Source organism: Garra rufa, chromosome 11, assembly GCF_049309525.1.
Source record: "Garra rufa chromosome 11, GarRuf1.0, whole genome shotgun sequence".
NCBI lineage: Eukaryota > Metazoa > Chordata > Actinopteri > Cypriniformes > Cyprinidae > Garra > Garra rufa.
This window is the reverse complement of record NC_133371.1, coordinates 33,526,900-33,543,177: the sequence shown is the minus strand read 5'-3', so window position 1 is coordinate 33,543,177 and position 16,278 is coordinate 33,526,900. Positions and strand designations below refer to the sequence as shown.

At 33.8% G+C, this 16,278-nt stretch overlaps 1 protein-coding gene across 1 annotated transcript in view; it reads left to right on the top strand.

Moving 5' to 3' along the window:
* The window catches only part of itpr2 (inositol 1,4,5-trisphosphate receptor, type 2), a 166,415-nt gene that overhangs the window by 111,833 nt on the left and 38,304 nt on the right, over nt 1-16,278 (top strand). Inside the window, exons 43-50 of the mRNA XM_073850186.1 lie at nt 925-1,027; nt 1,117-1,304; nt 1,954-2,134; nt 7,069-7,313; nt 7,672-7,872; nt 9,827-9,937; nt 10,138-10,233; nt 10,334-10,450. Of these exons, the coding sequence (XP_073706287.1) occupies nt 925-1,027; nt 1,117-1,304; nt 1,954-2,134; nt 7,069-7,313; nt 7,672-7,872; nt 9,827-9,937; nt 10,138-10,233; nt 10,334-10,450 (1,242 nt within the window). The remainder of the gene's footprint in view (nt 1-924; nt 1,028-1,116; nt 1,305-1,953; nt 2,135-7,068; nt 7,314-7,671; nt 7,873-9,826; nt 9,938-10,137; nt 10,234-10,333; nt 10,451-16,278) is intronic.

Genomic DNA, 16,278 nt, shown 5'->3' with positions numbered 1-16,278 from the left:
AAGTCGAAATATTACAACAATAAAGTCAAAATATTACGACAATAAAGTCCAAATATTTTGAGAATAAAGTTGAAATTTTGAGAATTAATTACAATTACATATTTTTTTTAAATGAAAATCTGTCACACAAATTTTTAACATTGTAACATCAATGGCACATTTAAATAGATATTAATATATTTTTTAGATTTAAATATTATTTGATGTAAAATATTATTGAAACAAGTCTCATATGGTACATTGGGTTGATCAAAAATGCAGTAAAACAGTATTTTTTTTACTAGAACTAGGGTTGTATTTTTTCGATTTGAAAATATTATTGAAAGAAGTCTCTTATAGTACATCAAAAATGCAGAGTAATATTGTAAAATATTATTACAGTTAAAATTAAATTAAAATTTAAAATTTAAATAAAATATGCAGTCTAAAATTATATAAAATATCTTTTAAAATATAAAATAACATTTAAATTTTAATTAAAATAAAATATGCATACTAAAATTCTATAAAATATATTTTAAAGTTATTTTTTTCAGCAGCCATTTATTAAGTTTTAAATGTCACATGATCTTCAAAATGTGAAACGTCTTGAAATGTCCTTGAAAACAGTACTTTAGTGTGTTTTTCTGGATTCTTTGAATAGGAAGTTCAAAAGAACAGCATTTATTTAAAATACACTTTTTTTTTTTTTTGTTATTCATAAATGTCTTTACAGTCACTTTTGTGTATATTTATTTTCCAGTCACCTTAAATAGGCAGCTGTAAGTTATGTTTTTTTAAATATGCAAAACATAGTTTGAAACCATTTCTAATTTTTAGTTATATGTTAAGTTGTAGAAGTTTTTCATGACTGAAAAATCAAAAGACCTAATGCAACCATTATTTTAAGGATGACCCAACTGCCTTCCTCTCTTATTTCCTCAGGGTAACGCACTGAGGAAGAGTCTCCTTACACACTACTTTGGCAACTACAAGCCCCACACCAAAGCCCTGGAGTACAGCAGCGGAAACAGTTCTTCCTCTGGAGGTATGGTTCACAATGACCATCAAGTTCGACCAACATCTGCTCGTCTCATGCCTGACTCAGGTGTTCTGTATGTGTACATCTGCATATAGGTGGTTCTCCAGGACAGGACTCTGATAAGCCAGGCACTAGCTTAGTAGACATCCAGTGTGCACTGGACAATGTTGGGGCCTCCGAGCTGGTCGTCGACCTCATCGTCAGCACTAAGACTGACCGTATCTTTGAAGAGAGCATTTTACTGGGGATCGCACTCCTGAGAGGAGGAAATACACAGATTCAGGTACAGTTGAGGCCATAAGTTTACATCCCCCTTTCAGAAATTATTTTACCAAATGCATGTTGTTGTTAATTTAGTACTGGCCTGAATAAGATATTTCACATAAAATGTTTACATATAGTCCACAAAAGAAAATAATAATTTATAAAAATTACCCCATTCAAAAGTTTACATTCCCTTGATTCTTAATAGTATGTTGTTACCTGAATGATCCACAGCTGTGTTTTTCTGTTTAGTGATAGTTGTTCATTAGTCTGTTGTTTGTCCTGAACAGTTAAACTGCCTGCTGTCCTTTAGAAAAGTCCTTCAGGTCCCACAAATTCTTTTGTTTTCAGCATTTTTGTGTATATGAACCCTTTCCAACGACTGTATGATTTTGAGATCCATCTTCTCACACAAGGAAAAAACATGCATTAAGAGACGGGGGTGAAACCTTTTAAATTTAGAGATCAAATTGAATTTATTTTGTCTTTTAGGAAACTAAACTATCTTCTGTAGCCTCTGATATCTAAGTATGATATTTAGGCAAAAGAAGAAAATTAATTAATCTCCAATCTGTTCAGGAGTTTTCATATAAACAGGTCACACCACATGCACAACAGGACATTAATAAGAATCAGGTAATGTAATTTCCTGCCATGTCTCCCTTTAGAACTCCTTCTACAATCAGCTGCACAAGCAGAAGAAGTCTGAGAAGTTCTTCAAGGTCTTCTATGATCGAATGGAGCTGGCACAGAAAGAGATCCGCTCCAGTGTGTCAGTCAACATGTTTGAGCTCAGCTGCAGGAAGAGAGAGGAGGAGGGCGAGGGCTCTGGAATCAGACATAAAAAAGGTATGCATTTACTTTCTCAGGTTTCATTTAGAAGAACATGGAATGGTGACTGTTATGAAAACTGTAAAGAAATTTCAAGTGATATTTTACCCTTAAAAAAACAATAATATTTTGCATAAGGAAATCAAGCCTTTCATTTTAGTAATGAGAAAACAAAACTACAACGGCGTTATAGTGTCACTTTTGTAGTGTCAAAACGAATCTAAGATTACGAGAATAAAGTCATAATAACTATGAGAATAAGGTAAAAAAAAATCACGAGAATAAAGTCGAAAAATTACGAGAATAAGGTCGAAAAATTATGAGAATAAAGTCGAAATATTATGAGAATAAAGTCGAAATGCTACAAGACTAAAGTCAAAATATGTTGAGAATAAAGTTGAAATTACAAAAATAAAGTTGAAATACTACGAGAATAAAGTTGAAATACTATGAGAATAAAGTCGAAAAATTCTGAGAATAAAGTCTAAATATTTTGGGATAAAGTCGAAATACTATGTGAATATAGTCAAAATATGTTGAGAATAAAGTTAAAATTACGAGAATAAAGTCGAAATGCTACGAGAATAGTCAAAATATTTTGAGAATAAAGTTAAAATTATGAGAATAAAGTTGAAATACTATGAGAATAAAGTCGAAAAATTACGAGAATAAAGTCAAAATATTTTGTGATAAAATCGAAATACTATGTGAATATAGTCTAAATATTTTGAGAATAAAGTTAAAATTACGAGAATAATGTCGAAATGCTACGAGAATAGTCAAAATATTTTCAGAGTAAAATTAAAATTACGAGTATAAAGTTGAAATACTATGAGAATAAAGTCGAAATATTTTGGGATAAAGTCGAAATACTATGTGAATATAGTCAAAATATGTTGAGAATAAAGTTAAAATTACGAGAATAAGGTCAAAATATGTTAAGAAAAAAGTTAAAATTACGAGAATAAAGTCGAAATGCTACGAGAATAGTCAATATTTTGAGAATAAAGTTAAAATTACGAGAATAAAGTCAAAATATGTTGAGAATAAAGTTAAAATTATGAGAATAAAGTTGATATACTATGAGAATCTAAAGTCGAAAAATTACGAGAATAAAGTCTAAATATTTTGGGATAAAGTCGAAATACTATGTGAATATAGTCGAAATATTTTGAGAATAAAATTAAAATTACGAGAATAAAGTCGAAATATTTTGGGATAAAGTCGAAATACAATGTGAATATAGTCTAAATATTTTGAGAATAAAGTCTAAATTACGAGAATAAAGTCGAAATTATGAAATATTATTTCCAAGCATACTGTCCCTGCGAGTATGACACAAGGTATGATTTTAGCTAATAATCCCACATATAGTTGTACTGTATTAAAAAAGGTTAAATAAGGAATGTCTGTTTGGTGTGTGAACTGAATAAAAAGTTGTTTCTGTTCAGTCTGTTAATAAATATCATATTCTTGATATTAGGCTGTTTCCACAAGCTTGGGCCTTTGTATGAGCAATATAGACTATACTCTCAAAATATTAGAACTTTAATTTCTGCGATTTAAATTCTCAAAACATTTTGACTTTATTCTCGAAATATTTTGACTTTTTTCACATAGTATTTCGATTTCATTTACGCAGTATTTCGAAATATGACTTTAATCTCAGATTTTTAAAAGATTTTTTTACGTGCCACTAAAACGTCATTGTAAAGAACAAAAGTCATGATGGGTGATAAAAATATTTATGCAAAATATAATTTCATTTCTTTTTTTTAATTTTGGAATGTGACCCAGCCATTTCTTGGTTAGATTGACTCAGAAATGTTTCTTTGGAGGTTATGTAGCTAAAAATTTTTCAATAGTTCTCCCAAAAATTCAAATTACCCCATGATTCTTTAGCCATCCTATGTATATATGACTTGCTTCTTTCAAACGAATACAATCGGAGTTATATTAAAAAAAAGTCCTGGCTCTTCCAATGGTGTTGAGTATGTGGGTGTTGAGATTTTTAAGCCCAAAAACGTGCATCCATCCGTCATGAAAGTACTCTACACTGCTCCAGGAGATTAATAAAGACAACTATACAGTAGTGTGGACTAAGATGCTGCATTTACACATCATGCTCTTTCTAGACTACAAGTGAAGTAGCTGAAAAATAAAATGATCCTATTTTGACTAACTCTGGAAATACATCTCCAACAAAGGAAGGCCCCAAAAGACCGCAAACCAGGTGTGATGTCTTAAAGCCTAAAAATAAACCGTTAGAAATCACTCGTTCTGTCTCTCGCTGAAAATAGAGACGTGTCCTAATTGCAATGTTCTGCTTTATCATGCTTAATCCTAAAAAACCCGACCTAGACTCTCTAATGACATACGTCTGAACTAGAAGTATGTCGTTGGTCCTCTGAATAGCCCGTTTATCACAAACAAGTGTGCCTTAATGCATAGCTGCTCATGTGAGTGCAGTTCTGACCTGAGGCAGAGTAAATGAAGAGACAATCGGGCATATGAATAGCATCTGTCCTTATTTCAACTGCTGCATCATGTGAGGGGTCGCTGGCACCTTAAAAAGAACACTGCTTCTTAACAGCAGGCCTTTGATAACACTTTTCATAGAGAGAAACAATATTTCAAGTTTGTCCAATGGTGGAGTGTGCAAGACATGATCGACTAATTAAGAGAAATGTTGTTGACAGCCAAGTTTTGTATATACAATCAAAAATGTATTCTCTTGATATCAGTACCTACAACTTGCTGTGAATGACTTTGAATCAGTATATGTGACTCTAGACCACAAAACCAGTCATAAGGGTCATTTTCTAAATTAATAAATAAGCTTTCCATTGTTGTATGGTTTGTTAGGATAGAACAATATTTGGTCAAGATACATCTATTTAACAATCTGAGAGTGCAAAAAAAAATTTTTAAATTGCCTTTAAAGTTGTCCAAATGAAGTTCTTAGCAATGCATATTACTAAACAAAAATTAAGTTTTGATATTTATGGTAGGAAATCTACAAAAAAATTGATAATTTTGACCCATACGGTGTATTTTTGGCTATACAAATATACTCATGCTACTTAAGACTGGTTTTGTGGTCCAGGGTCACATATATTAATTCTCTAACATGCTGTAGAGAACTCAGTCTGTGTATTGTCAGAAAATGTGTGATTTATTGAAGGAAAATAATAGAGGAAGTTGATTACTATAAACATTGAGGGGAACATGATCTCTAAATATTCATGATGTCAGTCAATCAGTATGGGGCTTTCAATGGCAACAAGTGACTGTTTATGAGTGAATGGCTGATTCATTCCCTCAACTGATGTTTTGGAAACAGTGATTCATTCTAGAACACACCTGGTGAATCATTTGCTCAGCTGATTCATTCAGAAATATTGATTTGTTAGGCAATCCACACTGAATCATTTGCCTAAGCGACTCTATAAATCACACTGATTCATTCAAGAATGCTTTGTGTTGCTTTGAGGCTTGCAACCATTATTTTTTTTTTAATCAGCAATACCTATAGTAACTAGTATGGATAACACTGAGAATTTCAATTGAATTTTAATAATGTACTGCAAATGTTCATTAGTAAAAGTTGGCATCTCATACAGAAGTACCAAAATTACTAAAACTGGAAAAAACATTAAAACTAAAAATAAAAAAGATTTTTAAAAGCTAATAAAAATGATAGTATAGTAGGACTGGGAAAAAATTAAAAAAATTTAAATTCTTATTTTTAAGAAACAATAGTGATTTTTTACTTGTTTTTTTTATTATTTTATTATTATGTTGAACCGCTGAGTAGAGGTTTCTTTGACGAATAGAAAGTTCAGAAGAGCAGCATTTACCTCAAATAGAAATCTGTTGTATTTATCATCACCTTTGTCTATTTAAAGCATCCTTTGCTAAATAAAAGTATTAATTTCTATAATTTCTTCCAAAAAAAAACCCTGACTCCAGGCTTTTGAATGGCATAGTGTATAATGTTACAAAATTTTAGATAAATGCTGATCTTTCATTAAAGAATCCTGAAGAAAATGTACTCAACTGTTTTAAATGTTGATAATATTAATGTAATAAAAGTGTTTCTTGAGCAGCAAATCAGCATATTATAATGATTCCTGAAGGATCATGTGACACTGCACTGCAAAAAATGCTTTTCCTACTTAGATTTTTGTCCAAATATGTAAAAATTCTTAAATCAAGAGGGATTTTCTAAACTAGTAAAAATCATTTTCATGTTTTCAGAAAAAACAAATAAAAAATTAAAATTAAGTGTGTTTTTGCTTGAAAAAAGCCAAATAATCTGCCAATGGGGTAAGAAAAATAATCTCCCTTTCTGTTTGAAATAAGAATTTTTTTTTATTTTTTTTTGCTTACCCCAATGGCAGATTATTTTGCTTGTTATAAGCAAAAACTCACTTAATTTTAACTAGTTTTTTTTCTGAAAACAAGAAAACAATTTTTACTCGTCAAGAAAATCCTTCTTGATTTAAAAATGTTTAGATATTTTGGCTGAAAACAAGACAAAAAAATCTAAGTAAGAAAAGCATTTTTGCAGTGTGAAGACTGGAGTAATGATAAATGAAAATTTAGCTTTGATCACAGGAATAAATTCCATTTTTAAAATATATTCAGATAGAAAGCAGTTATTTTAAATTGTAAAAATATTTCACAATATTAGTGCTTTTGCTGTGCTTTGGATCAAATAAAGGCAGGCCTGGTGAGCAGAAGAGACTTTTAAAAAAAAATCGTACTTTTAAATGTGTATATAATTTTGTAGTGTATATCCAAAATAATCAATATTGAATCAGAATCGAGTCGTGAAATTTGTGTCAAGCCAGCTCTAAAAGTATGTAAATGATACTAAAAGAACACTAAACCTGTAAGAACTATAAATAACAATTTAATAATCTCAAGTTCTCTTCTCTCTTATATAGTTCGAGACTCCTTGCACCTTAGAGAAGACATTCGAGGTCAGCTCAAAGACGCTTCCTCTGTCACCTCCAAAGCTTACAGCACCTTTCGCCGGGATGTGGACCCCGAGATGGATTCGATGGGATCGGGAGTGGACGGTATGGAGGAGGTGGTGGAGGAGACCCAGATGAGCCAGGCCATCACCATCATGAAACCCATCCTGCGCTTCCTTCAGCTGCTCTGTGAAAATCATAACAGGGACTTGCAGGTGACTCAGATCATTTTTACTGCTCTGGTTTTGTTCAGCTGTAGTTTGTTTTGGCTGTGAATCATTGTAGCCTATTACTTGTGTTGAACACCAGATTGTGAAATAGTACATGGTGTGCTTAGAAGTGAAATCCAGTGACGTCTGAAAATCAGAGAGCTCTAAATAAGTGTTTTTTTCACTGTGAGAAGAAAAAAGCACCTTGATGTTTGAAAAGTAAAAATTTTGGCTGTGCAGATCAAAATCTCAAGAGACCCCCGACCTAGTCTGGACGAGTCTGTCTGAATAGAGATACCAATTACTGCCACTCAGGACTTGACTTGTGTTGTTAGTCCAAATCTTTCTGTTCTCTTGTATACAGAGCTTTCTGCGAGATCAGAACAACAAAACCAATTATAACCTGGTGTGTGAGACGCTACAGTTTCTTGACTGTATCTGTGGCAGTACGACAGGAGGACTGGGGCTGCTGGGGCTTTACATTAATGAGAGGAATGTGGACCTGGTCATACAGACACTAGAGACCATCACTGAGTACTGCCAGGGTCCTTGCCACGAAAACCAGGTATTGAAACGTCATCGTCTTTGGAAAATGGGGACAAAACTTTTCACATGGAGAAATTAATCCAAGGGTAATGCTTTACTCTAATAGTGCATGAATAATCATGTACTAATACCTGAATTAAGTATTATTTAATATAAGGTTATGATGAGTTGAGGCATGTACTAAATTAAGAGCTAACCTAAACTGTGACATGAGTCATAAGAATTCATGTGAGAAAACTTACCCCAAAGTGTTAGCTTACAGACATGTCAAGGTTGTTGTTATTCACATATAAATTCAGATGATGTGTGTCATAGTTATAGTTAACTCTTGATTAATATGCTTTAAGTCGTCATTAGTTCAAGTAGTATTACGTTTATGTACTAGTACATGATTATTCATATGCTGTTATTGTGAAGTGTTACCGAGTCCAAGTGTTGGATTTGGTAACATTTTTGTACTTATTTCTAGCTTTTTTAATGATTATCCAAAAATCTTGTCAACCTAATAAAGTGCATAACTTATAGTCATGAATATTAGTTTGCTCCCATAAAGTGCTGTGATTTTAGTCTAAAACTATTAAAAATGACAATAAATGTGAAATAAAATAAGATATAATTAGATGAAAAACTTAAACCTAAAATGAAATTAAATAAAGTAAGGTGAAGTTGAAGTACTGAAATGATTAAAACTAATACAAGTGAAAATTAACACTAAATATATATATTTAAAATAATTAAAAATGGCAAAAGAACATAAATAATTGCAAAAACTTAAAATAAAAACTTGAGATATACACTACCGTTCAAAAGTTTGGGGTCAGTACATTTTTATTGTTTCGTTTTTTTTTTTTTTTTTTTAAGAAATTAATACTTTTATTCACCAAGGATGTTTTAAGTTAATAATTAAAAGTTTATTAAAAGTTAATAATTTACGTTATTATAAAAAATTTATATTTTGAATAAACACTGTATTTTTTAAACTTGTTATTCATGACAGAATCCTGAAAAAAAAAAATCACAGGTTCCAAAAAATATTTGGCAGCACAACTGTTGATATTATCCAACATTGATCATTCTAATAATAAATCAGCATATTAGAATGATTTCTGAAGGATCATGTGACACTTAAGACTGGAGTAACAGCTGATAAAAATTCAGCTTTTCATCACAGGAATAAATTCTATTTTAAAGTGTGTTAATATAAAAAAACATTATTTTATATTGTAAAAACATTTTGCAATATTACAGTTTTTTTTCTGTATTTTTAATTAAATAAATGCAGCCTTGATGAGCATAAGAGACTTCTTTAAAGACTATTACAAGTCTTACTGACCCCAAACTTTTGAACGGTAGTGTATATTTAGATATATATCTATCCTTAAAAATACTATAATATTAGAGGCAGGCTACAAGAACCAGGCATTGAAACACAAAAAGGTACAAATCTGTTTTCACATTAACCAAAAAAAGAAAAGAAAAAGAATAATAATCATTTGGGATTTTGCATCATATCTGAACTTATTTCTACCTTTATTAATGATTATGCCAAAATCTTTTTGAAATAATAAAGTTAAATCCTAGATCATGAATATTATTTAATTCTAACACAGTGTTGTTATTGCTGTCTGAAACGAATTAAAAATTGCAGGAACAAAGGTGAAATAAAATAAAAAATGACGAAAGTTCATAAATAATTGCTAAAACCTAAAATGAAAGCTGGAAATCTGAAAATAAAAGCTATCCGAAATGTAAAAACTATAATATACAGCTAGGCTATGAGAACCAGGTATTGAAAGTCATCAGCCTTGATGAAAAATGGGTACAAATCTGTTTCCACATTAAAGAAAAGTTTTATTTTTGATATTATTTCTGAACGTATTTCTAACTGTATTAATGCTAATGCAAAAATAAGTCTTTAACACATGTCTAAGACTTAGTTTGGGATCATAAATTGTGTATTCCCTCCTCCGCAGTCATGCATAGCCAGGCATGAGTCAAACGGCATTGACATCATCATCGCTCTCATTGTGAATCCAATTGATCCACTGGGGAAGAACAGACTTGACCTTGTGCTCGAGCTGAAGGTGCAGTCACTCACGTAGTTTGAATAAAAAAGCTATTGATGTGTAATACAATTTTACAGATAACAAAATGTTCTGAGGCATTGCAAATTTTTGATTTGCCATGTAAAAACATCTGCAGATTTAGCTCCAAGAGGAAAATATGTGAGTATGCTTTACTTCACAGTAATTTAATTTAAAAATGTTTTTTTCTTTATAATCAGAACAATGCATCTAAACTACTTCTGGCTATAATGGAGAGTCGTCATGATAGCGAAAATGCAGAGAAGATTTTGTACAAGATGAGACCCAATGAACTGGTATCAGTATTGTAAAATAGTATGAATATAGTTTAGATTGTCTCATTTATGTTTTCAGCCATAATTAAAGTAAAGTGATGTTTTGGTGCCACATCTATAGGTTGACGTGATCAAGGAGGCTTACGTTCAAGAAGAAGAGAGTGAGATTGATCAAGAAACATTAGATCAGATCAGACCTAAGGATGTCGGCCACAACATCTACATCCTGGCCCATCAGGTAAGATTTAAAAAATTTACAGCAAAACTTTTTTTAAATCCCAACTATAGTGTCTTGCAAAAGTATTCATTCCTCTTTATTTCTTCACGTTTTGTTAAGTTGCTGCCTTAAACTGTTTTGTATATATTTTTTCCACATCAGTCTACACTCCATACACCATAATGACAAAGCAAAAGTGAATTGTCACACCTTCATAAATGTATTAAAAAATAAAACTGAAATAAGTACATTGCATAAGTATCCATACCCTTAACTTAGTACTTAATTGAAGCACCTACAACCTCAAGTCTTTTTTGCTATGATGCAGCAAGATTTGCACATCAACATTTGGCAATTATCTGCCATTCTTCACCTCGCCTCTTCACCTCTCAAGCTCTATCAGATAGATGGGGTCTGGTAGACATTTTCAGGCTTCTCCAGTAATGTTTGACTGGGTTCAAGTCCGGGCTGTGGCTTTTGCCACTCAAGGACATTCACAGAGTTGTCTATAAGCCACTTTTGCTGTATGCTTCGGGTCATTGTCCTGTTGGAAGGTGAACCTTCTACCCAGTCTGAGGTTCTGAATGCTCCGAACTGGGATTCAGTTAAGGCCATCTCAATATTTTGGTGCATTGAGCTTTACATGATGAGCAGTTCCTGGTTTCCCTAAAACATTCTGTAAGTTTCTCCCATCTGCATATATGATAATGGAGCTCAACTAGACCAAGACCCTTCTCCACCAATTGCTCAGTTTGGCCAGAAGGGAAGGAGTTCTAGGAAGAGTTGTGGTTGTTTCAAACTTCTTCTATTATGGGTAACGGAGACTACATTCTTTTGTGAACCTTCAATGCAGCAGAATTTTTTCTGAACTCTTCCCCAGATCTGTGGCTTGGTGCAATCTTGTCTCTTGGTTTTTGCTCCGATATGCATTTTCAGCTATTAGACCTTTTATTACAGCATGTGTGCCTTTCCAAATCATACCCATTCAATTGAATTTGCCACAGGTTAACTTGACTCGAAGTGTATTAACATCTACAAGCGATATGAATGCTCCTGAGCTAAATTTCAACTGTCCCAGGTAAGGGTATGAATACTTATGCAGTGGAATTTTTTATTTTTAATAAATTTGCAAAGATGTTAAAACTCAAGGCTGTATGTGTATGTACATTAGGGGGTATGTACATTTTTTTTTTTATTTTGCTTTGTTAAACCTTCTAAATTGAATATTTGCTAGATTATGAGAACTGATTATATTTCGTCATGTTATTTTTAGTTGATTTTTTTTTTAAGGAAAGAGAATGAAATGTTTTGGTTTAAGGTACCTTTTGAGGAAATCCTCAGCCAGTTGTGTATTTCTCAGTTTCAGTCTTCACTTTCACTTCCACACGCTTTCTTGACAGGCTCAGCCATCTGCTAGACAGTTTATTTCTGTCTAACTGGCTGCTTTCATAATGACATAACTTCAGGTGTTTGTCTATCTCTGTTTTTCCAAACACTCACACAGATGACAGAGAGAAAGAAAGAAGAGCAAATGTGCATAGTTCTCTCACTGTTAGCTTTGCTAGAATAGAGTATTTCACGGCAAACTCTTGCCATAGTTTTTCGGTGAGATTGTTACTCAAAATTCAGGACTTTTACTTAAGACCCTCTGGCTATTTTACATGGACACTGGTTTGAGAAACATTGGCCTATGGCTATATGATCTGGTTGGGGAGGTTCTGCTTCAGTCGGACCATCTGCACATTGTTTGTCAGTCTTGTTTTCTTGTGTAGTTTCTCACTTGTAGAAAACAAGCAGGGCCTGAGGATATAAGAGTCATACAGAGAGAGGAGGAGAGGGAGTCAAAGGAATAAGTCCTTGCTGACAGCAAGAGAGAAATAAACAGAGATTAATTTTAATAAATGCTTAAACATCAATTGAACAGACATTTTCAATTGAGTGCTTGAAATTTCAATTTTTTTGTGCTATTATGTGATGTATACCTAGCGCAGCTTTACGTTTCCAGGTAAACCATGATATTACTGTCTTACTGAAATAGTTCTGATAAGAATGAGTCGATTAATGTAGACTGTCATGTTCGAATTACTTCGTTTAATTATAAACTATGTAACTTAGACATATTTTGGTTTACAAACTGTGTTGTTTCATCGGTTAGTCACGTTAGCACTCAGCTAACATGTTAATGTGTTTACAGTTTAGCAGCTAAACTTTAGCTGTGGGCACACTTTTCTTGCATAAGTGTTAAACAAAATGTTTTTAGGTCATTATTTTAAGAACGGATTGGAGCACTATATTGTTTTACGTAAAGGTGCGGGTTGCCAGGTTTTCACAACAAAACCCATCCAATTGCTACACAAAACTAGCCCAACCGCATTTCTAGGGGGTCCCCCGTTAAAAATCGCGTTCAGGGGTGTAAAATACATGCTTTTGTCAGGGTTCCCCTGATAAATTCACATTGCAGGGACTAAATATGACCTTATTGGAATGGATTGGAGCACTATATTGTTTTATGTAAAGGTGCGGGTTGCCAGGTTTTCACTACCAAACCTGCTCAATTGCTACAGAAAACTAGTCCAAGCGCGTTTCAAGGGGGTCCCCGTTAAAAATTGCAATCCAGGGTATAAAATATGTCGGAGTTCCCCTGGTAAATTCGCATTGCAGGGGCTAAATATGACCTTATTGGAACGGATTGGAGAACTATATTGTTTTATGTAAAGGTGCGGGTTGCCAGGTTTTCACTACCAAACCTGCTCAATTGCTACAGAAAACTAGTCCAAGCGCGTTTCAAGGGGGTCCCCGTTAAAAATTGCAATCCAGGGTATAAAATATATCGGAGTTCCCCTGGTAAATTCGCATTGCAGGGGCTAAATATGACCTTATTGGAACGGATTGGAGAACTATATTGTTTTATGTAAAGGTGCGGGTTGCCAGGTTTTCACAACAAAACTCACCCAATTGCTACACAAAACTAGTTAAAAATTTGCTATCCAGGGTGTAAAATACACGCTTTTGTCAAGGTTTCCCTGGTAAATTCGCATTGCAAGGGCTAAATATGACCTTATTGGAACGGATCGGAGCACTATGTTGTTTTATGTCAAAGTTGAGGTTGCCAGGTTTTCACAACAAAACTCACCCAATTGCTACACAAAACTAGTTAAAAATTTGCTATCCAAAGTGTAAAATACACGCTTTTGTCAAGGTTTCCCTGGTAAATTCGCATTGCAAGGGATAAATATGACCTTATTGGAACGGATTGGAGCACTATATTGTTTTATGTAAAAGTTGGGGTTGCCAGGTTTTTACAACAAAACTCACCCAGTTGCTACACAAAACTAGCCCAACCGCGTTTCTAGGGGGTCCCACATTAAAAATCGTCTTCCGTCTAAAATACATGCTTTTTGTAGGACGTTTATGTTTTATGACGTTTTTGGGGTCGCTTCAACCTGCGGACATCAAAAACAACCGTGGACTTGGCAACACAGATGGTAGCACTCGCTAACTTACTCAAGTACTCCTCTCTGTGCCAATCACAACAGACTTTGCCAGCTGACCAATTAGAGCAGAGTAGGCTTGTGGCTTATAGAAGCGAGGGGTTTACAGAAATTTACGCTTAAAGCTTCTTCAAACGAACAGTTTCGAAATCATTGACAAATGACTATGTATAAGTGTATATCCTGAGAAAATGACAATGTTTTCTAGCCTTAGATGCATTTAAACCTGTTGTAGGGGACTCCAACACAATATTAGGACACTTTAAAAAAACTAAAAAACTATATGACCTGCTCTTTAAGAACCCTGTTGAAAAAACAGCATAGGCTGGTTAGGTAGGTTTTGATGCTGGGATGCTGGTTTTAGCTGGTTTATGCTGGTCCTTAGGTGGTTTATGCTGGTCCTAAACTGGTCCTTCCTGCTAAGGATCAGCATAAACCAGCTAAGGATCAGCTTACAACAGTTTCAATGCATCTAAGGTCAGAAAACATAAGGGCCAGCTTAAACCAGCTAAAACCAGCATCAAAACCTACCTAACCAGCATATGTTTTTTTCAACAGGGAAAAAGTCACTATTACAAATGTTCATACTTAGAATTTGCTGTGTTAATGTTAAAGTCCCATATTGAAAAATTCTGTATAAAAAAGTTAATTCAACCTTTTTTTTTTAGTAGTTTGCCAAAGTTTATAGCTTGTTTGATCTAACATATGAACTTCTGTTTTTGAGAGAAAGCTTTGTAAGCATTCTTTGATTGTCCTGTGGAAATGTGTGTAAATTTACTTTGGACCTCAGGAAGTTAAACTGAATGATACTGTAAGTGCTTTGCACAAAGAACATTCCCACGTCCTTTTCTTTCCATTGTGGTTTTAATTTCTTTTTGTTTGCTCAGCACTGTTGACATGGTTGCTTTAAACTGCGCTAGCTCCAGTGCTAAAAAAACAACTGCCAAATACAAGATCCTCCTGTGTTTACTTGGTACATGACAAAGTAAATGACATTATTTGGCGTCAGTTTAGCTCTCTATTGCGTGCATTGCTCTCTTCCAGCTCTTATAAACAGATTCCTGATGTTAGCTTTGATCTAAAATCAAAAGGACACTGCGAACGTTTTAGAGCAAACGTGGCTTAGACGTCAATAAGAAGACAAAATGATTTCACCTTCTTGGTGACTCGAGTGGTGCACATCTTTTGAGTTCCCTCAGCCTGTAAAAAGCAAGCGTGTAAGTCCCTCGCTCCTGTTTACCACATTAAGGCCATTATGCGATGAAGGAAAACTGAGGGTGTGGAATGATTACTTGTTTGCCTCAAGGACGTGTCCTTTGGTTACAGAGGTTACAGAATATCTGCCTCTCTTTCATACTGGTTGCTTAATAGAAAAGTAACTAGTTTGATTCAATAGAGGAAAGCAGCCCTTCTGTATGTATATACTGCCTTATTTTTAAGGAGATGGTTCTTTACTTAAACGAATGGCTTGGATCTTGCAGAGTGTCATTGATCGTTTATTGCCCTTTGATCCTGTCATCTGTTGGAAATGATTTTCAGAGCGCTGTTTTTGATTAGGTTGTCTCTGGACGCTGTTGTCTCACTAATGCATCTTGGCCACATCGCTGCGGGTATTCAGTCATTGAGATAAACATCAGAGTTCCTCTGCGTGGGCAGCTCTTAAAATGTTTTGATTTTCAAGTAATCAGATTGATCAGTCCTGACCTCTTATGAATTGACTCATCCAGGGGTTGCACTGGCATTATGAAACTGCTAAATTGCTAAATGTGATTTGTGTTAGTCAAGTCACCAATGTGTCACTAATAGATTAATGGGTGTTCCTGCAACTTTAATGTCTCAGAGGTCGACTTTTAGCAATGTTTATTCATTTATAGCTTTTTCTTTTTGTTATATGAAGCTAACTCTATGACTTTTTAATGCCTCCATTTATTTTTGCTACTTTTTAAATGTGTAGATGTGCAGAGTCTATTGTTGTACCACCAACCAGAGCCAGACTTTCTGCGATAGTTCACCCAAAATTGAGATTCTGTCATTACTCACCCTCACGTCGTTCCTAACCTCCAAAACCTTTGTTCATCTTCGGAACACAAATTAAGATATTTTTGATTAAATCCGAGAGCTTTCTGATTCTGCATAGACAGCAATGCAACTACCACATCCATGTGACATCAGTGGTTCCTTAATTTTATTTAGCTACAAGAATACTTTTTGTGCATAAAGAAAAAAAAAACGATTTCAACATTTATTTTCTTCCATGTCAGTCGTCGACGCACTTCACAAGAGTACCACAAGAGTACTACGATACTGTCCATAGTTTCCAATCATGTTGTAATTTTTGTAAAGTTTAGTTTTAATTTA